Source organism: Condylostylus longicornis, unplaced genomic scaffold, assembly GCF_029603195.1.
Source record: "Condylostylus longicornis isolate FDR11 unplaced genomic scaffold, ASM2960319v2 ptg000551l, whole genome shotgun sequence".
Taxonomy (NCBI): domain Eukaryota; kingdom Metazoa; phylum Arthropoda; class Insecta; order Diptera; family Dolichopodidae; genus Condylostylus; species Condylostylus longicornis.
This window is the reverse complement of record NW_026578509.1, coordinates 15718-35915: the sequence shown is the minus strand read 5'-3', so window position 1 is coordinate 35915 and position 20198 is coordinate 15718. Positions and strand designations below refer to the sequence as shown.

The following is a 20198-nucleotide window of genomic DNA, read 5'->3' as shown; positions in this document are numbered from 1 at the left end:
ACGGCTCACCTTGGTTGGCGCCAAACGCGGAGGCGAGCTGGGAAAAGACAATCAGTGAATAGAAGCAATGAAGAGAGTGGACTGACTTGTGCACCAGGGATGCAATCCAAGGTTCGAAATGTTGCTGAACTACTGAAGAAGCCGAATTCAAGGCATCCTGAAAGTGTTTGAATGGAATACACTTCAATATCGGGAGCTTCTATTAAAAGCCCACCTCCCATTGAAACCCAGAATCGAGGATGTAATGCATGCTGCTCTTAGTTGAAAAATGAGACTCCTTGAAAGAAACAATTTTTGAAATGATCAAACAATTATGGTGGCCTACGTCGTGAGCACCTTGTTGAAGAAGAGAAACAAACAAATTAAAGTTTTCATTCATGTCCTTCAGTTCAGCCAGATTCTTTCTCGTTCCCTCCAATTCCGAATGAAGATTATTTGAAGTTCTGAGGAGGTCAGCAGGTATAAGAGAGCAGCAATGACGGAGATTACAATTTAAGTTGCTCGATTTGAGCTTCAACATCGCCCTGCGTCCCATCGATCGTTGCAGGTCCCTAGAATGAAGAACTTCAGCATTCACACATCTGTTGAATCAGTACTCACTGCTTCTGCCATAGCAACCGTCAAATAATCCCTTTTGGATTCGATTCTGCTTTGAATCATTTTATGAGAATTTTCTTGTACTGCTAATTGCTTTTCGAGTTGTCTTTGAATTTCATTCATCAAATACCCAAATCGCGCAACATCCTTAGCGGCATCTTAAAAATCGCACTAATTAATGAATTTTCACCTCAATCGAACTTCCCACCTTCAGCTACGACAACGCCTTGTTCGCCAACAACTTTCTCCATCTGGGCAAGAATAGTTTTGTGCTTTGCTGCAAGAGCATCGATCACTGGCGAAACAATATTTCCTAATGCGCTCTGAGCAGCAAGACGCCGAAGTCTTGGACGATCAGCTGAGTGCTTCATTTCAGCGATACGTCGAGACACTTCATCTCCTTCACGCTTATAGAGTTCTGCTTCAAGCAACAATTGACGTTCTTCTTGCTGCAAACGAGGCATCAAAACACAGAAGCATCAGGTGCTAACCAGAATTGAGTTATAAGTTTCAAGCTTTGCCTCAAGCATAACTCTCATTTCATCCAACAACTTTGAGCGTCTTGCAACAAATGAAGCTCTCTTTTCCTCCAATTGCGAAAGTGTTTCCAATCGCGAACGCCGTTTCTCTTTTGCAACTTCTGCAGGAATGACGTGAAAAGAATAACCCTTCAATGCTTGTCTTACTGTCCAAGTATGACAACACCTTGTCTTGCTTTGCAGCAGCCTTTTTAGCTGCAGCGATGTCGATTTCAAGGCCTTTTTTTTTATCCTGAGGCGAACAGCGTTCCAAGAGTGAACGTTCGAAATGCTTACATCATAGACATCCAGCATTTTTTCTATGCTGACTGAATCACCCAGAGGAGTTGCTTGAAGAATTGCAAGAGTTTCGTGCGTCTGAAAAAGGCGTTCAAGACCCAAACTTCTTGTTTGAAACTTACTTTTTTCTGTAGCAATGCGAGCAATGATTTTCCAGCTTCGGCTTTTTGTACTTCCATAATTTTTCTTTGTTTTGGCGGGAGATTGCTGTCTTTTACTCCTTCGTGCGCTTTTTGAAACTGTTCTGCTGCCTCACTCGCAAGATGAGTGAAATTTTGAGTTATTTCTAACACCAAAGAGGACAGACTTGACAAAAAAGTCGGAACAACTTTTTCAAGTGCTTACTTGGTAGCTCAATAGGCTCTTGAATTCGCTCAACACCTGGACTGATGAACTCATCCACAATTTCACATCTGTAGTCATCGATCAGCTCCAATGCCGGAAGCATTCTTTTGAGTTGCTCGGAAGTCTCAAGTGGGAGATTTTCGCCGTGCATAAATCGATCGAGCTCTTCTTCAGAACATTCCAAGTAATCTGATAAAATTGTAAGAAATGTTTCAACAAGTGAAAATTCTTTATCCGACAAATTCCCTTCAAGGCTTGATGTGTACATTCGATCAGTTTCCTTCAATCCTTCAACAATCCGTTTCAGTACATGGCAGTCTTGAGCATTACACTCAGGTGCAGAACTCATACATTCCGTTACAGAAGCGTCATCCGTTTCGCCTCCTGAACTTGCGATTTTCGCAGCAACTCTCTGCAAATGCTTCTCTAAGGAAGGCAAGACGTCCTCTTCAAGTGAATTTCTCATTGGGGCAAGTTGTTCAGAGAGTTGATCAATCGTTGAACGGAAGAACTCAATGGATCGAGTTTCTATTAAGCGAGAGGCAGACATCAGACACGCTTCATCGTCTTCAATCTACAAAAGAAGAAGAATTGAAACTGAAGCAATTAGACTTCTTTGGGAGATTCACTGTTTGCACTTACTTGCAAATGAGCAGAAGGACGAAAAACGTCAAGAACAAAAGCATAAGGAGGAGGGGGCGCGGTGTTTGATCGTCGTCTTCCAAATAAAAGATATAATGTATGGGAAAATTCAGATGAAACTACACAACCAGAATGAGAATCAACTGGTTGATCATCCATTTTGACATTCAATTGTGGCAATGGGGTCCAAGTAGCTGATCTAAAATCGAAGCTGAACGCATCATTGCGGATCTCGACTTCACCACTTTCACCTGATACCCCTCCGTGAACAACCCAAGAGTTTTCAACGACGACTCCAGTGTGCCTGCGACGGATTCATGATATCTGGCAATGCAGTGATAGGAATACATCACTCACACTTACGGGGCCTGGCTGCCCGCGTCCCTCAATCAGAGGACCATTTTCGATTCGTCAGATGGAACGCCCACGTTTCATTTGTTGTCTTTGTGCTTCGATTTCCACCAAAAATGTACATCCGATCGTCGTATACAGCTGCAATGTGACCAAATCGACGCTCGGGGACGGATGCACTTTTCGTCACTTCAATTTCATTCCAAGTCAGGGTTGTTAAGTCAAGACGCCAAACACTGTCACCCTTGGACCAATCAGCCATCCACCCGCCATAAACATACATGCTATCGTTGTAAACAACAGCGCTGTGCGAATGCCGACGCGGGGGCCCAATTTTCTGCAGCGACACTCGTCCCCAACTTAGAGGGGCTCGCTGATGTGCCCCTGTAGGTGCCCGTGAGAGTGAGATGGTTCGAGTCCATTGCCGAATGGTGTTCCCTGTGGCAGTCGGGAAACCTTTCTGGTCATCCCCTTTGGATTCTTGCGCTTCATTTTCTCGTTTCACTCGCGACCATTTTGTTGTCATAACATCGTACAACCAAAGATCTGAGAGAGGGACTTGACCTTCCCAGCTCCACCAAAAAGAAAAAGACGATTCCATGAGAAACCAAACGTAGCAGAATGGCGAGGAGATGGACGTAAAGGCTGCGCGCTCAAATCTGTCCATTTTCTTAATTCTACGAGAAAAATGAACGATTATTTCGCAGATTCAATGGCTTCTCTCAGACCTGAATCGTATTGGAAAAAATCCACCGTGATATTTCACGGAATTGTTGTGCTTCGAAAATCCACCAAAAGCGAAGATATGGAGGCCCAGGAGCAGCAGTGGAACACCATTGTCTCTCTGATGGGGGATTTCCTGTGGTTTCCATGATGACCCAACTACCACCGGGAGAAGCTGCAGGAAAACCATTTTGGTAGCTGGATTCGTCTTCTAGGCGACTGGAAAGTATGGAATCACGATGCTTTCGGGGGTCATGTGACAGAGTGTCCTGGCCTGCTGACATGGGTGACCAAAATAAATCAAAAAATAATGAGACGAGTTCCTTCAAGAAGCATGCAACTGGAGTACAAAGCTGTTCCTTGATTGCAAAATAATTCTACTCTCGTTTCGTGCCTTTCATTGAAAACGCTCAAACACTTTAACAAGAAGTTTTGCGCGCGTTCGTCTTGCCTTCGCTTCTTTTCTCCTTTGGTTTTTCTCTTCTTCAACTCTTCTGCGTCTTTCCCGTTGCTCTTGTGCAAAGCAGTCCATCGTATCGGGTGCTTCATCGATTGCCTTCTCTCTTGTTGCACCGGGTGCTCCATCACCTTCATCGATTGCCTTCTTTTCTTTTGTTGCACCAAATCTTGTCCAACCTTCCTTCGTCAGAAGATATTGGCGATTGTTATAAACAAAGCACCTCAATTGTCTGCGACGCCACCTGATATTACACCACACACTTCCAATCAACAATCAACTCAAACGCACCAAGTTGGAGTCGAATAGTCGTCACGCCATCGACGGGCTGCTTCTTCTTCGTAACTTGTTAGCGCGTTCTCCCCCTCTATTGCTATTGGTGGTTCACTTGATTTTTCCTCAGTAGATGGCTTTTTGGAAACAATGAACAAAGGACGAATTTTATGTGTTTTTGCTTCCCAAACCGACCGACTCGCTTCTCGTTCTATAACAGCGCGTGCGTCATTAGATGGCGGGGGATCTCCTTTCCCGCTCTCAATTGCAAGAAATGGAGGTGGACGCTGGTCGTCGACCTTCTCCACCACTTTCTTCATTTGCAGCAAAATCGATGAATCTCCAATTTGAGCCGCTTGCCTCGCTGGAAGCTTCCAATCAAGTTTGTCTTTAGTAGAATTTTCTATGACGGGATTTTCTGATCTCTCGGTTTCATTACGATGCCGTTTCTTCGAATTTTTGCTATTTTCTCGCGATCTGTCAGTTCGATCTTTTTTGGAAAGAATACTCTTCAACTCTTGTTGAGATTCAGAGAGTTCCTTTTGTGCACGCGACAGAATCGGCAGCATATCTGCATCAGAACATCAACACTCATCATCACTCCAACCACTCACCACCACCTTTACGGTCTATCAACTCCATTTTCTGCAAAAGCGAAACATTTTTGATCCCAGATCAGAAACTCATTTTCTCACTGCACGAAGGAATTCACTTGGTGTGGCAAATCCTTCGATTCCGAGGCGATGCTTTCTCTCTAGATAGACTTGTCTGTTTTCGAAGCTCGCAATCTACAAGACACTCAACTAATTCATCAATATTGTAGATTTGTCTCACTCTCTCATCTGTCCTCATCGCGAGTGGAGCAGTTGCATCTTCTCCGCCACTCAATTGAGAGATCGGTAATCGCGACGTTGGGAATCCCAGTTCGGATAAATTCTTCCAATGACGCGCTGAGGGCTCAAGATTATACAAGAGTAGACGTTTTGCCGTCGAATCATTCATGAGATGAACATACGCAAGAAGAGAATGGGGGCGACTGGTAAGGAAGGAACACAATGAATCAGAACACCAGAAAGGCATTACGTGATGAAGAGAGGAATCTCCTTGGGTTTTTGTCGATATCTTAGAGAACAAAAATTGGAGGAAAAATAAAAGAGAGAAACTGGAGGAAGGATAAAAGAGTGACATACCGGACAAAATCAAAAAGTCTTTCTTCAAGAGAACGATCAATCGCTTGCGCCATAAATTGTTTTGAAAATTGAGCAAAACGACGAATATAGTCAATCATAAATGGAATCGGAATTGTATTTTGGAGGCGTGGAAGAAGAGCAACCACTTCTGGACCAATTTCATCTAGGGAACAACAATCCGATTTTTTCTGGATTGTTTCACTTACAACCAACCAGTTTGACAACATCTTCATGAAGGTTTCTATGCATTGTTTGATTATTTGAATCTCTACAACGTGCTATTCTTGATGCTAAACTGATGCATCGCTCAGCCGGAACCCTGAGAAACGATTGATGCTAACCAGAGATAAAATTTAGAAAAACTCACCACCGAACAAGCTGAGATAGAAACAGCCGGTGAAGCAGTTCCACTGGAACGCGATCAACATCCATTATCTTCAGCGAAATCTTCTGATTCGAGGATTGAAGCTGAAGCTCTCGTGAAGTGCTCCTTCGGCTTGAATTTCGTGATGAACGTTCGTCAACTTTATTGAGTGCCTTATTAATTCTTCCTAATTTGGCGAGAAACGTATCATCTTTATTCTTCTTGAGCCTTCCATCATCAAATTTCCCTGGTTCTGTTGATATTTGCTCGAGATCTTTGGCTTCATCATGTAATAAATGAACAGTTTTGAAAAAGTTTTCTTCGGAGTTATTTCTATTTCTCTGACAAGCGAGAGCGTTGAATTCACGAACCGAAAATACACGAAATGATCGAGTAGCGATGAGTGAAGCCATTTGTCTCATAAAAAAAACAAAAACAGTCATAAACTTGTCCATAACCCTTTGGCCAAACTAAAAATTGTTTCAACTTCCATTGACGTTTCAGCGACGGCCAACAAATCACTTCTAATAAACACATCTGGAGATTTTATCCTGAAAATATTCAAACTAAAATAATTCTGAATTTGACGTCTTACCACGGTGACTCTCCAGTCACCTTCTTGACATTCTTCGACATTCGCAACACTTTTCCATCATATTTACCTTCAGAAAACCTGAACCAAGAACAGCGAACATCATGAAAATGTCTTCACTCCCACCTTCCTCGTATTTCCCTTCCAAACTGATCCATAAAAACTCCAACTCCATCGGGAAGATCATCCTTCCATTCTCCATCATAAGTTGAAAATCCCATTTTAAACCCACGACTCCATTCCGATATACCATCAATAGGTCGATGCCATTTAACATACTTTCCCATCCCTTCTCGTTTTCCTTCCCTCCATGCTCCTTCATACCTTCCAGTTCCAATCTCACCAATCCCCCATCCATGCGGTAAATCTTGTTCCCACATTCCATCGTATATCAATCGAAATTCAGATGCCTGTGCTTGGATAACTCTTTCAACCGTCGCTAGTTCATCACTTTCTCCTAAACCATACAATCGTCCACATCCGTCACGCTTCCCGTGATGAACATCCCCGCAATAGAGAAAGATCCTCTTCTCTGGCGTAGCTGTCAGCATCGTCATGCATAAACCGTCCGTCGCCCCATCCATCCACTGAAAACACCAATGCCAGCTGAGAAGTTGCAAGCGATAGAAGATAGTCCGAATAAAACATCGGTGTCTTGTTGAAGTATCAACTGACATCATTAGCCTACCATTCCTCGATACAACGTTTTTGGGACATCAGAATCTGTCATTCCATCCAGCACTTCATTACTGACTTCTAACGTCCCAAACCCATTCAGAACTCCTTGATCGAAATCACCAGATATACGGCAATAAACGCTCGAATCTGGCTTGATGCTTGCTCTTGAAGAACGACGGGAGAACCGACGATTTGCCTGTGGGTTCCCATCATTTCCATCATTAGAGATTGGAAGACCCAAAACCATTTGTCCGGTTCCGTGTGGACGTCCCAGTCGCATGGAACCTTTGTACGCTCTACATTGGAGAGTTGTTTGTCGATTTTTGAATCTTTTCATTTAATTTTACCGAAACGAGCCAAACGATCCAAATTCAGCCGGAATTTTTCCTTGAAGAAGAATTTCGTTATTTTCTCCCGATAGAAGATCATTCTGAAAGATAACTAGAGAATATAATCAGACTTTTTAAAACTCACTTTCCATTCTCCTTTCAAAGTTATTTCACAAATAAGAGGCAGATTTGGGTCATGAAATGCGTCTTCTGATAAATTCCATTTTGGGACATGATAAAATCCAGCTTGAGAACTGTATTCAAATATCCTTATATATTGGATTCCACTCCCATGTCTTTGTGATGCTCTAAATCTTCCCTCATATCGAGTGACAACAATCATTATGCGGTTGAAGTCTTTCGGATTAGAGAATTCTCTGGACAACTCTGCAATCAAAATTCCTTCCCCTCCAGGTTCGCCAGATTGCCATTCGCCGAGGTATTATGCAACTTGTTCAACTAGAAACATATTTATCTCCTCATAGTCGGCACCCGTTGAAGAGACGAGTATAAATAGGATCCTTGTCCTTGGGGAACTCCCTTGCAGTATTCCCCAGCATACAATCCACCATTTCGAAATCTGCGATAGAGAATGTCGTTTTGTTTGAGTCGACTCTTACTGAATTGTCCCCTTCCATTGGCCTCTTGAATAATCGATCTAATCCCCAATTAGGATTGATTCGACGTTGTTGAAGAATTCGCCGTGAAAGACGTTTCTCCCTTAATTCGACTTGGGAACCACCCGTTCGAGTGCTTCGGTCTTTATCCGAAATTTGTGCGGTCGAAGAATCATTGAAAGATAAATCGTCTCTGAAATAACCGAGTAGAGACTCAACAACATTTGAAAGCGCTTACGGAAATACTCTTGGACGTCTGATGTTGTCCGTCTCACACTGCAATTCAAAACAGAGTGATCATCAAAGTTGATATTCTGTGTAATTCGATGATGCTTACTCAATGACAATCATTGATTCATCAACAGGAGGATCTTTGAAGGATCCCATTTTTTGGTTGATTTCGTTCAATTGTGGTAGCGAGTAGAGCTGGGTGGGGAGAAGGGGTGCCTCGAAAATTGATCGTGGAGTGAACACGCTGGATTCCTTTTTTTGAAGGGAAAATTTCACCCTGGAGAACAAAATGACTTTAGCGGTTCGATGTTTCCTCACTTTGAATAACATCCAATGGGAAGACCCGAATGCCTTGATGCGTCGTTTGCGACTGTTTTTCAGGTCCTTGTCTTCATAGTTAAACAGATAAACGCGCGTTTCATTCGAGAGCGCTAACGGTGGAACTTTTGTCTCTGGCTGTTTTAGTCTTGCGGATGGTGGAAGGGGAGGCCTACTAGAGAGTTGTCCGGCCGTCCGTCTTACGCTTGGTGATCTCTGACGTGCTTTTAGCAACTGCGTACGGAACATTCACCTCAATGTTCCGAAATGACGACAACGGCGAGTCGACACTTCCACTCGATGGAAAGACTGCATTGCAGCGAGTGATACACAGTTTCCAATGATTTCATCAGCGACGAAGGATCCTTCAAAATTCCATACAATCCCATTCTGGAAAGATATGGAAACAATTGGAGAACATCAATACACGATTTGGACTGACGCGATCAGAGAAGAGAGCCGCTCCATTGCCCCAACGTAATCCTCCTAAAAAGTCTCCAGTGTAAATTAGAACATGATTGGATGGCGTTGGACTGCGCGGGGCCAGATTGAAAGATTCGAAAGACGCTAAAGGAGAAGAGGGCGATGTTTCCATTATTCGGGTTGAGGGAGAAATGCTTTGATGCTGTAATTGATCTTTGAATAAATAATTGGAATAATTTGTGAATAAAGATGATTCGATAAAAAGCTTTCCTTTGCCGGAATATCGATGATCGATAAAATCGCCCATGAAATAAAATTCCGTCGCGGGGTCTGAAATTGTTGGAATCAAGGTTTTTGAATTCGATCGTTTTAGCTGGCTTGTCGTCGAATGCGGTTCCTCTGTCTGAGAGTCACTCGAATCACTGGATTCAATATCGTCATCTTCTTCGGATGTTGTTGGAGGGTCGAAAAGAACAGGAAGTTTTGGTTCAACCCGTCTCACGACAGAATCGATGTGGTAAATTGGTTCAAGAACTCGAAATGGAGCCTCATGAGGGACTTTCCCTGCGAAACTGGGACACGGAGAAGCTTTTAATAGAGCGATAAACTGGACTCACCAAATATCACTGGGTGGTGGACGTCGCGTCATTCCAGCATCCTCAAGCGCATGTTTCCAGAATCGAGCGTTTGACTCTGTTACTCGAATTTGGAGTGGAGATTCGTTGAGGAATCCAACGTCCTTCGAGTACGCGGTGTTTGCGAGCATGAGTCGATATCGTCGGGAGAGATTTGTTTCAAGTCGATCGCAACGTCGTGGAGATCGAGCTGTTCCCCCTTCTCTACTTCGAGGTGAAAGAGCTCCATTGACGATAATCAAATTATCGATCCCATCATTCTCAATACATCGACAATACTGTGAGGAAGAACAAACGGTAGAGACGCATTGGAGGTTGACTTACCCCATCATCAACTTGACCGTTTGAATTTTTAGTCAGTTGAACAATTGAAGTCATTGCTCTGAGTGCAGGATCTTCAGAAAGCGAAACTTCTAAAGGTGAAGCAAAAACAGAAGCCAATTCGAAGGCAGACAGCTCGATGTACCACCCTGTGACGCTTTGCTCGGTTTCAAAGTCGGCGACGAAGCGGTCACCATCCGACGCATTTGGCATGAGAAAGTAGATGCGTGATCCGGACAAGCGCGTGAGAACGGGAAGCCAAACGGGATCTGCTGACCAGTCCGGACGATTTCGCTGATCGACTTGCCAGACTCGAACAAACGACATTCGAGACTGCAATGAGACGGGAGCCCACGGCCGTTCTGAGCAGAAGAATTTGTTCGCGGTTCAGCATCAGGGCCACGATACCTTTTGGAACGACGACTGATCTTGGAATCGCAATATGGGGAATAGAATGGGACGATGAACAATGTCGATCGACAAGTAGTGCGATTTCACTTGCCAGAGCGAGACGACGATTGTCCCACTCAATGCCTTGACTGACGATTGATGATTCTGTTGTTGTCGGGATGTCCCAATTACGACTTTCATTTGTCCAATCGAGAAGACCGATTTCATTTTTCAACCACGCCTCTATCTTTGAGGTCCATCCCATCCGTCGCTGAACGCGACTTTTCTGTAAGTCCCAAATCATGAAATTTAATATCAACGCAACACATACCGGACGGCTCAAGTGGCTCTCAGGGACATTCAACGGGAAACAGAATCCTTTCAACGTATTTTTGTACTCCTGAGTCAATTCGACCAAATCATGCGTACGAGATGTTGAAAAGATTTCTCCAGAGCGTTCATGTTTGTCGCTTTGAATTTCTGAATCAATTTCTTCGATTGCATCAAACGCAAGTCTCCATCGATCCACAATATCCGCCAGCTGAGAAACATTTTTATAAAACTGATTCGATCGCAACACTTGCCTCTCCCAATTCTCGTATCTTGGTTGTTAAGATTTCTTCAGTAACGTCGAGTGTTCCAAACAGATCAAGAGCAGTTGTCTGCGAGAGTAACAACTATGATTCGTCCCTCAATTCCAACATACGCCAGATCTCGCAGGTTTATAGAGATAACTTGAGTGACTCGATTGTATTTCCTCTAAATAACTACGGAAACCATCCAACTCGTCAAGTTGCGCTAAACACTCATTTCGTGCAGCAAGAAAGCTGAAAGACGAAAAGGAAACGAATTGTGAAGATGATACGAGTCACTCACTTGGGCAGGACTCGATGGACTGGGGGATCGAATGAAACGCATTGAACAAACGTACAAGGAACGTCAATGAAGACGTCGGATGGGACGCGTGATTGAAGCCAAGTTGGACCATTGGAAGCCATTCGAAATTGGTGAGCATCAGTCAATGAGCCATCAATGTCTAGTTCCATGCAATAGGAATGATTCACTAAACGAAATCGTTGTTGAGACATGAATGGTAAAAGAGGTCGCGATGATTGTCCGTCGAATTCTGAATCTATTGGGATCCGAATGACGCCATCCTGCTCGACTGTAACGTCGTCAGAAATGATCGATTGAAGCGCTTCACCAAGAGCAATTTCAGCGTCGAGTGAATCGTCATTCTCCTGTTCAGACTGTTTCCGCTCTTCGAGTAATGGAATGGCAGATAAGTCGAGAGCCTCCACCGTGACGAGATAGACGCCTGTTCCTGTTTCTCGGCGCGACAGACGGAATTGTGGATGTCGGAGAACAAGAGTGCGCGCGACGGCATCGTAGACACACTGAGTAGTGAAGTGCATTGAATCAGAGACAGAGCCGTACCTGTTTCGAAGACGCATTGAGCTGAAGTGACTCTCCACGCGGAGTTTCTACTCGAGCACCTTCTTCGATCAACGGGGTCAAATGGTCGAAATCATCATTAAAATGAACCTCTAAACGTCCAGCTGCTGTACAAGAGCACACAGATGTGAGACGTAAATGATAGAAAAGAGTTTTCTCATCAGCCTGCATGGGAGTGAAACTGCCTGATCTAGAGTAGAGATGCGATAAATTGCTTCTTGTTGTTCTTGTCGTTGGAGTCCCATCTATCATATGGGAGGATCCCGAATGAGGAAGAAGAGGAAAGAATGATGGATTTTGATTAGAGAAGGGATGAGGACTGTTGATGATCTCTTCATTCTGCTGGACAATTCTCCGTTGTTTGAATGGATTGCAATGATGATGCGTCCATTTGAATTCCCCTGTTGTTTGACACGCAAGCTTCACAGAAAAGGAAGATCCTTTGGAAAGCAAAGGCCCTCGAATCACCAGTGAATTACTCTCAAGATCACAACTGATGGAATAGCCATGATGATTCAGTGACGGCAATTGCATCTTTTGCCTGAATTCAAAAGGCGTTGTCAGTATTAGAGAAGTTGATGCGACCCTTGAGAGCTTGAAGGAGTCTGGAGCGATTTCTATCGACCCAACTGAACCAGAAACGGGAAGGTCCACACCGCGTGGATCGGACAATGAAAGCGCGGTCCGAAGCGGGACAGAAAGAGGAAGTTCGGATAAAATCTTGCGCTGGCGTCCAAGCAAGAGATTCCAAGATCCCAAAACGTAAAGAGTCTTCGTTAATCTGCAAACAGAGGGATAGAAGAGAATTGGAGAAGATGGAGGGACCTACTGAAACTCGGGGCTTGCGATCTCGCTGTGAAGACGCAATCCAAGTGGAATGCATTCAGCCCTTAAACGTGGAGAGCAGACTTCAACTTGGCGATAGGGAGCATGAAGGGCAGATGAGAATGTGGAAGTAATGGAAAGCGCTTGATATGGTGGAGGAAGGGAGATTAAGAAGGATTTCCAAGTGAATCTCAATAAACATAAATGAAAATAAAATTGACGAATAGCAAGAGAGACACTTTGTTTAAGAAGATTCAGATTTGATGAGCTCAAAACAATGAAGTGAATTATTAGCAATCCAATAGCGAGAGGAAGAGCTATTGGAACAATGGTGACGGAGAGAAGGAATATGGAAACTACGAATAAGAATCCTGGCTGGAAGAAAAGAGTTGGAATTCAAAATGATTAAAACAAAGAAAAATCAAACTTACAGATCCAGAGAAGAGGTTGAAGAGAAAGAAGGATCGTTCATCAGTCTTAATGAAAGACTTTAGCGTCCCAAACTTATTCTGGATGAATGCCATCAGTGTTGTCTTCAGCGCTCTGCTCTTCTGTAGTTGCTTGAGCTGAAGAATTGGAGGGGGGGAAAATATGAAGAAGAAGAAACATTATTAAATTGAAGACTAGTACCTGAAAACGAAGTTGCGAATCTTGAAAAGGCCACAAATAGGATTTTGTGATTGGAGGGCCCAACTGTCGGAAAGTGATGGCAGCATCCTGAGAGAAGAATGGAGAGAGTCACGACGAAGAAAACCAGAAAAACTAACCTGACGCTGTTGACGAAGACGTTGCTGAAGTGCACGAAATGCTTGGGACTTTGCAGTGAGGAGATGGGATGGAATTTGTAGAAGTGCAACGCTAAGGGCCAAGATGATCGCAGTGAATCTGAATTCTTGGGCAAAACAGTATTGTAACATAAAATCGGATTATAGTGTGCCCTACCTGTCTGGAGAAAATCAAAAGCCACGCTCGATGCCCAAAAAGTCAGAAGGCAAAAGAAGAGAAGACGTTCAATAAGAAACAGGCTAAACAATCCCCGTGGAGAGCGTCGGTAGAGACTTTCACAATTGAGGCTCCTTTGTTTGATACCACTTTGATGAAAATCAAGATTGTTCACATTTGCATTTAAAACAATTTGATCCAGAATTTGACTGAAAATCATTAAGTGTTGATATTGAAGGCGGAGGTTGACTTTGATGTTTCTCGCTTGGTTATTTTCGCTTTCGAAAACAAAATTTGCAGAAAAATGTCCAAGACATGAAGCCCGAACAGGTTCCAATAAAAAGGACGTTCTGCTGAGTGAAATCCATAACTGATCTTCTCTCCCACTTGCAAGAAATTCCCTTAAATCGATGGCCAATGTACAGATGGGTGGAATTATCGTGAAATCGCATGGAAAATCTGGGGCGTCCCAAAACGTAGTAGCAGACTGGATCGGGAATGATAACAATCTCTGAAGCTCAGTTGGAACCTCATTGGCAACAGTCGGGGATTCGTAGCCGGAGGTGTTCTCTTGAGGTTCACGACGGATTGGAGATTCAAGGGACGGGGTTGCTTGAAGCGTTTCTGCGGCGAAGACAAAGCCTTTGAGCTGTCCGTCACTCATTGGATGCAGAATGGGACAAGCTTCATGCAAACGACTGAAAAGTGAGCAAAACGTATTACCTGCTGTTCACCTGGCTTCCTACCGAGAGCAAAACCGGCTCCATAACGGAAGCAAATTCCATGGCATGGAGGAATAGGTAACTGCGGAGAGTGATGAGCAGTGTTCGAAATGAAACCGTTGAAGTGACTTGGAGAATACAATTGATGATCTGAGCAAGAAGATGAAGGATTTAAATGTTATCTGAAGTTTAAATGTTATTTGGCTTACTTGAATAAAGAGACAAGACGTCCAGATGTGATCACAAAAAAAAAGAAAGCCAGAGAGACGCAAAAAATTCCCAACGGAAGGGCGACGGAACGGAGAGAACATGAAACGAGAGGAAATCGATACTGTAGAAAATGCGGTAAAAAATTGGAAAAAAAGAATTGAGAATTATCAAAACCCATGAATGTACAAACAAAAATGAAAACAAACCCGTGAAATAGCAAAGGAATGTACAAGAGATCCACGAAAGCAAGAAAGTCTGGAACGATAGAGAGTGACTCAATCGGAGTTGTCAGTGGTTCTCTTAAACGAGAAGAAGTGCATCGTCTCGGAGTCAATATGGTGCGACTACTGTCTCTCCCGCTTGTCATGATCTCAACATCAGAATCATCTTTGGGCTGCAAGTTGATGGAATGAGGGGTGGGAGATTGGCGCCAGGGCTTTCGATAGAAATGAAGGCAAAGAAGTGTTAAGGAATACGCAAGCAGAGCGATAGCAAGGATGACAACACCAGCAATCGAAGCTGAAATACGGGTAGCCCAATGAGAAATCCTGCTCATCTGAAAACGCAGCAGCAATGCCAAAGATCGAAGCAGCGTCGAACTTACATTCTTAGACCCCAAAACTACATCAATTGTTGCATTGTGCGATACAGAAATGGCACCGAAGGGGATTTCTAAAATTCTTAGTCTTTCTAAAATGGAAGAAGACTCCATTCGGTGTAAGACGAGCGCGGGGGCTTACTGCGGACAATTTCAATGAAAGCATCTCCACGCGGCTTGACTGGTCGGAATTCAGGGAACTGAAACTGATCTGGTGGTTGAAGGTTTGAGGGAAGTATCCCGAGAACTAGAGACCCCGAATTGAAGTGAATTGGGGTGAAAGGATCAAGAAAAAGGGTCAATGCAACTAGCAGCTAGAATAAAGAACAGCTGTGAGTATCAGATGGGCAAATTGACTCACTTGTAGAGCTCGGATGGAGTCAGCGAGATACGCATCAGGATAGATTGCGGGAAGGATGAGTGCTGAAGCTGTCATGAGAAGAGCTGCACCAGGAAGAAGAGAATCATTCAAGGAATACGAAGGATGAAATTCTTGTTGTCTGAAGGAATCCGAACAGCAGTGGACACTGAATTGTTCCAGTGACGCTTGAATGTCATTTGCTGATGCATCTCACCCTTTGAAACGAATAATCAATTCCTGTCTTATGAAGGTTCGATGTGTTCTGAATGAAAGTCGGAATGCGCGTCCTTGAATTGATTCTTCTGGTGAGATTCGAAAAGCAGGAGAAAGACCCAATTGTTCATCGATTGGAAATCCTGAATCCAAAAAACTCAAATGAAGAAACCAAAGAGCGAAATTCAGTTTCCATACCATCAATATCGATGTTGGAGATTTTGCGGTTTGTTTTGAATGTGATCCAAGTGTCTTGATGACTTGCGTGGAAGGGAAGAATGAAATCAATAGGAGAAACAAACCTATCAAAGAGGAATGTTGTGTTGGATAAGATGAAGACGCGTGGAACTCACTCTGGTGATAGATCAAGAATGAAAGACTTTGGCTCATCCATTCCAAGAACGTCAATCATAAGTCGGTCATCATGAGATCCTTGCGACAAATCGAATGGAAGTAGATGAATAAGATATCGAGTTGGATCGTCATCAGTTGTGTTATCCGATTGGGAACATTCTAAGACTATCAAAGCTGTCTGTCTGTCAAAATTAGAAGTTTTTGAAATCATCACTTCAAACCTCTTGGACATTTCTCTGAAGTCGACGATTCGAATACCATCGATTTTTGATTCATCTTCCATTCTTCGGCCCATCTTGGGACGTTCAATGATCGCTTGGACCTCTCTGTCCGTTGAATGAGTGCGACAATGCGTGCGCTGACTGTTCTGCAATGCGAATGATAGTCGAGCCAGAATAGACCCTTGAAGAAATCGATCTCGTTCGACCCAATAATAATAAACAAAGCGATGAGGCTTGAAAGGAGGATAAAGACTGCCCAGAGATCGAACACGATGGACAACTTCCAAGGACTCCAATAGATGATGATGATGATGATCGGGGTTTTCAGCTGCGTGATTCCAGTCGAACACTAGAACGTATTGTCGGACAGATAATCCATCAACTGTCCCGACGAAGACATCGATACGTGAGTTGGTTTGGGACTGAGAAGGAAATATGCGAAGAAATTCACTTGATTGAATTCCGCCGAACCGATGTTTGGATTTCAGTTTTGGAATTGATTGAGAAAAAGAGAACCAAAGAAAACACGGATGGGAGCACTGAAGAGCCAGATAGAAGGAAGAGTCTGTTGGATGAGATATTCGAGTGATGGGAGTTGGAAGACATTCGAGTTGGAGTGTGGGAAAACTCTCAAGAACTTGAAGATGCAAATTTGGGGCCGGATGAGGCACAAGCGGAACGAGAATGACAATGTTGAGTTGGAAACATGGAGTGGGCATATTAATTGGCGATGATCCCCCTGTCGTGCAAAAGACCGCGACTGTCGAATTGGGACGTTCTGCTCCATTGTTAACGGATATCTGTATTGATACACTTTGCTCGTCCCTCTTAGATGAAAGTGTTGAAGAAGAATCAATTGTTGTGAATGAGAACAAGTTGATCCCTTCCGTCTCCTTCTGTTGACATTGAAATTCAATTGAGGGAAGAGCAGCATTATGAGAAGGATCCTCCATGTTGTAAATCCAACAATGTCGGTCCACTTCAACAATTTGGTTTGAAATCTGGAAGAATCTGTCCACTGAAGCGGACGCTCCATGCAAAATGATTCCAATCACGAAAACTAAAACCTTTGCAGAGCCCCAAAACAGAAATCGTTGACGTGCCGGCATCCCCAAATAGAGAGAGTCAGGAAAATCTGCAAAGAACTGCATGTCGAGCAAATCAAAGAGAAATGTGATTTTATAAAGACTTTCGTATAAATGGGTACAAAGCGACAAAAAAGTCAGTTGGTGGTTCTCATTAGTCTCTCATCTTCTCATAGCTGTGGCAGTTGGGGATTCTCACATTCAAGAATTACTTGATGAAGACCGCGCAGAACTCGTTCCTGGCGTCTACGTGGCTCCGATACTTAGAGGCGATTGGGGGTCATCAGCCCAAATCCAAGTCGAACCAAAAACCACATACGGACCCCATAAATCACTTGCAGGATCGATGGTGAGTGTTTGTTCAGACGAGTTTTTATACATGTCAACCAATCAGCTTGGAGTCGTGATGGTCGCTCCTGCGAAAGGACTCTATGCATCATTTGATGGTGGACCACGAAAGCCATTGAAGGATCGTAAGTACAATGTCCCAAATGATTCCCATTAATTCGAGTTTTATCAGATGATGTATTTGAAATCGATCACAATGGAACGTACGCGTTGATTAATGAAAGGTAAGTTTTCAAGATGAAGAAAATTCAAAAGCTCCCTTCAGTTCAGATGCTGCCCTGATTAAAGTTGAGGTTTTTCATAATCAAACATCTTAAAATTTGTTTTAATCTCCAGTATTGCTCGTCGGTAACTCATTCATCTGAAAAATCAGAGTGAAAAGTGTCTGCTATCCTCTGCTAAAGCTGGTATGCCTAACACCTCTTATCTGGGTGACGAAGCAAAAGCCGCTTCCACAACATGAACAGCAAGCGCGCTACCCCGATAATGTCAACATCAAGACAGAGAAAACTGTGGAAATCAAAATCAATCAGCCGCACTTTCCTCCCCCGCAACCACCAGAGACTCTATAGGGCAATCCCGATCGCAGGGTCGTTTCCATTTGTGTAAAAACTTCTGCATTTGTCGGATGAATTCCAACCAAACGATCCAAATCCGATTTATCAGCCCGAAGTGTAACAGAAAGCGCAAGACCTTGAATCACTTCTCCTGCATCTGGACCAACAAAATGGACTCCAATAATACGAAGTTTTGAAGAATCTTTCAAACAAATCAGCTTAGCCAAACAGGTGAGTCTTCCAGAATCCTTCATCTTAACATTTTCATGAGAAGGACGCTCAACGCACGATAATTCAATAGGATCAAACTGAAGAATGGAAATAAAATATTCGTTAAAATAAAATATTCGTTGTGTCTAATCTACAACTTGCCTCTTGCACATAAATCTCGATGTTCTCCTTGCCGTGCACTTCCTCCGCTCTCTCTTGAGAAACTCCAACACACCCGTATTCGATAGGACTGAAAAAAATGAATCAAATCTATTCCAGCACGATAGAGCTTACGTGAAAACTGTCGTTGGCACATTGCTGTAGTCCATCCATTGCTTCGAATCACCAAAAAGTCGTCTGAGAAGTGGAATGGAGCGCATTATCGATTCAACATCAACTACCTCGCCAACAACTCCCCTGCTTTGATCGCAACTGGAGTCAGTTCAGCGCGTCCTATCACATCCCCAAGAGCATAAACACTCTCTAACGATGTCTGGAGAACCAACAGTGACAATGACACGCGAGAGACTCGTGAGTACCTCTTCGAATTCATTAACATCAAGAAATCCTTTAGCAGTTCGACGAGGTCCGCCGTGGGGAAGTGCTTCAAGATTCAGCGAGGACAATTCAGGTTTTCGTCCGACGCACATGATGACTGTATTAAGATTCTATAAACAAGAACGTGGAAACTACGAATTGAGAGTTGAGTCTCACCGAAATTTCACTTTGATTTTTGAGACGTGCAAGTAAAAGCCCGTCTTCTTGTTTAATGATGGCACTTGGTTCATCGTTAACTACTTCAACTCCAGCAGCAATTAAATGATCAAGAACCATTTCAGCGCATTGACGATCAAACCCGCGAAGTGGAATCGAGCGAAGACAGAGTTTGACTGGAAACTGAAGAAAGAGTGAAAATAGGCGCGTCCAAATATTTGAATGACTGACACCCAAATCGTTCAAAAATCCTGCAGTTTCGAGAGCAACGTAAGAACCTCCGACTACTAGAGTGTGACCAGGTGGATGAGTTAGACTGAAAATATCATCAGAAGTTATACAGAACTGAGAACCTTCAATCTGAAATATCTGAATGTAGAAAATCAATCGTTAAGGAGGATCCTACGGTGGGAATGGATGGTCGACCCCCAACAGCAATTGCAATTCGCGACGCTTCGATGACTTTCTCTTCTTCTTTATGAAAATATCGAATTCGAGTTGGTGATAGAAATGAAGCAGATGCGTTGATATACTGAAATGGTTGAAACATGTCCCAAACAATTGAAGCAGTAGAGCTCACTTCAACATTTGCAGCACGCAAGGAATTTCGATATCCAAAATTTAATCTCTTGATATAATTTTGAATCGTTTGACACAAACGTTGCCAATCAACAACAGATGGGCAAACGGTTGTCCATCCATAGTCGCTGCACTCCTGCAATATCAATTCAAGCGATCACTAATTGAAATTCTTTCAAGCGATCACTGATTGAAATTCTTCTCTAAGTGAGTGATTGATGATGAACACTCACTCACTTCTCTTAAAGCTCTTCCCAGTGTTCCTGATCGATGCATCAACTTCTTCGGAATGCATCCCACATTCACACAAGTTCCTCCAAGTCCCCATCGAGTCCCATGAGGAGAAGGCTGGGGAAAAGACAATGAGGGAACACAAATCTTGCGTCTTATGTACCCGAACAAAATCAAAGAGTGTCACTGAGGCACCGAGTTTGGATGCCTCTTTAGCAAGTGCAAGACCCCCAGAACCCCCGCCAATAACGACAAGATCTCTAGCACTTCCTGATGACG

The 20198-nt window shown here is 43.4% G+C and overlaps 3 protein-coding genes across 3 annotated transcripts; all 3 read right to left on the bottom strand.

Annotated features, from left to right (window-relative positions):
- Positions 1 to 485: 485 nt before the first annotated feature.
- Positions 486 to 3279, bottom strand: LOC129617533 (uncharacterized). The gene is made up of 8 exons (XM_055532715.1): positions 2831 to 3279; positions 2403 to 2706; positions 1761 to 2334; positions 1538 to 1701; positions 1089 to 1493; positions 806 to 1046; positions 601 to 755; positions 486 to 551 (listed from the first exon to the last, which is right to left on the bottom strand). The coding sequence occupies exons 1-8, from the start codon at positions 3277 to 3279 to the stop codon at positions 486 to 488; spliced, it is 2358 nt and encodes a 785-aa protein (XP_055388690.1).
- Positions 3280 to 6199: 2920 nt separating this feature from the next.
- LOC129617532 (uncharacterized) lies at positions 6200 to 6903 on the bottom strand. Its single transcript, XM_055532714.1, has 3 exons — positions 6479 to 6903; positions 6356 to 6433; positions 6200 to 6311 (listed from the first exon to the last, which is right to left on the bottom strand). Exons 1-3 carry the CDS (start codon positions 6901 to 6903, stop codon positions 6200 to 6202), a joined length of 615 nt encoding a protein of 204 aa, XP_055388689.1.
- An 11254-nt stretch (positions 6904 to 18157) lies between these two features.
- Positions 18158 to 19964, bottom strand: LOC129617531 (thioredoxin reductase-like). Its single transcript, XM_055532713.1, has 8 exons — positions 19926 to 19964; positions 19516 to 19824; positions 19110 to 19469; positions 18935 to 19063; positions 18797 to 18888; positions 18690 to 18752; positions 18558 to 18645; positions 18158 to 18493 (listed from the first exon to the last, which is right to left on the bottom strand). The coding sequence occupies exons 1-8, from the start codon at positions 19962 to 19964 to the stop codon at positions 18158 to 18160; spliced, it is 1416 nt and encodes a 471-aa protein (XP_055388688.1).
- Between the last annotated feature and the right edge of the window lie 234 nt (positions 19965 to 20198).

Bases quoted from the DNA above. Each gene is read 5' to 3' on its own strand.
- LOC129617532 (XM_055532714.1), bottom strand. From the start codon at position 6,903: ATGCTGACAGCTACGCCAGAGAAGAGGATCTTTCTCTATTGCGGGGAT. The intron at 6,434-6,478 runs GTGGGAGTGAAG...TTCTTGGTTCAG, and splicing joins GGAAGGGAAATACGAGGAAG to GTTTTCTGAAGGTAAATATG. The intron at 6,312-6,355 runs GTAAGACGTCAA...GAATATTTTCAG, and splicing joins GTGACTGGAGAGTCACCGTG to GATAAAATCTCCAGATGTGT.
- LOC129617531 (XM_055532713.1), bottom strand. From the start codon at position 19,964: ATGCATCGATCAGGAACACTGGGAAGAGCTTTAAGAGAA. The intron at 19,825-19,925 runs GTGAGTGAGTGT...TTGATATTGCAG, and splicing joins TGGGAAGAGCTTTAAGAGAA to GAGTGCAGCGACTATGGATG. The intron at 19,470-19,515 runs GTAGGATCCTCC...CAGATATTTCAG, and splicing joins GTCGACCATCCATTCCCACC to ATTGAAGGTTCTCAGTTCTG.
- LOC129617533 (XM_055532715.1), bottom strand. From the start codon at position 3,279: ATGACAACAAAATGGTCGCGAGTGAAACGAGAAAATGAAGCGCAAGAA. The intron at 2,335-2,402 runs GTAAGTGCAAAC...CTTCTTTTGTAG, and splicing joins GTCCTTCTGCTCATTTGCAA to ATTGAAGACGATGAAGCGTG. The intron at 552-600 runs GTGAGTACTGAT...TCTTCATTCTAG, and splicing joins CGGTTGCTATGGCAGAAGCA to GGACCTGCAACGATCGATGG.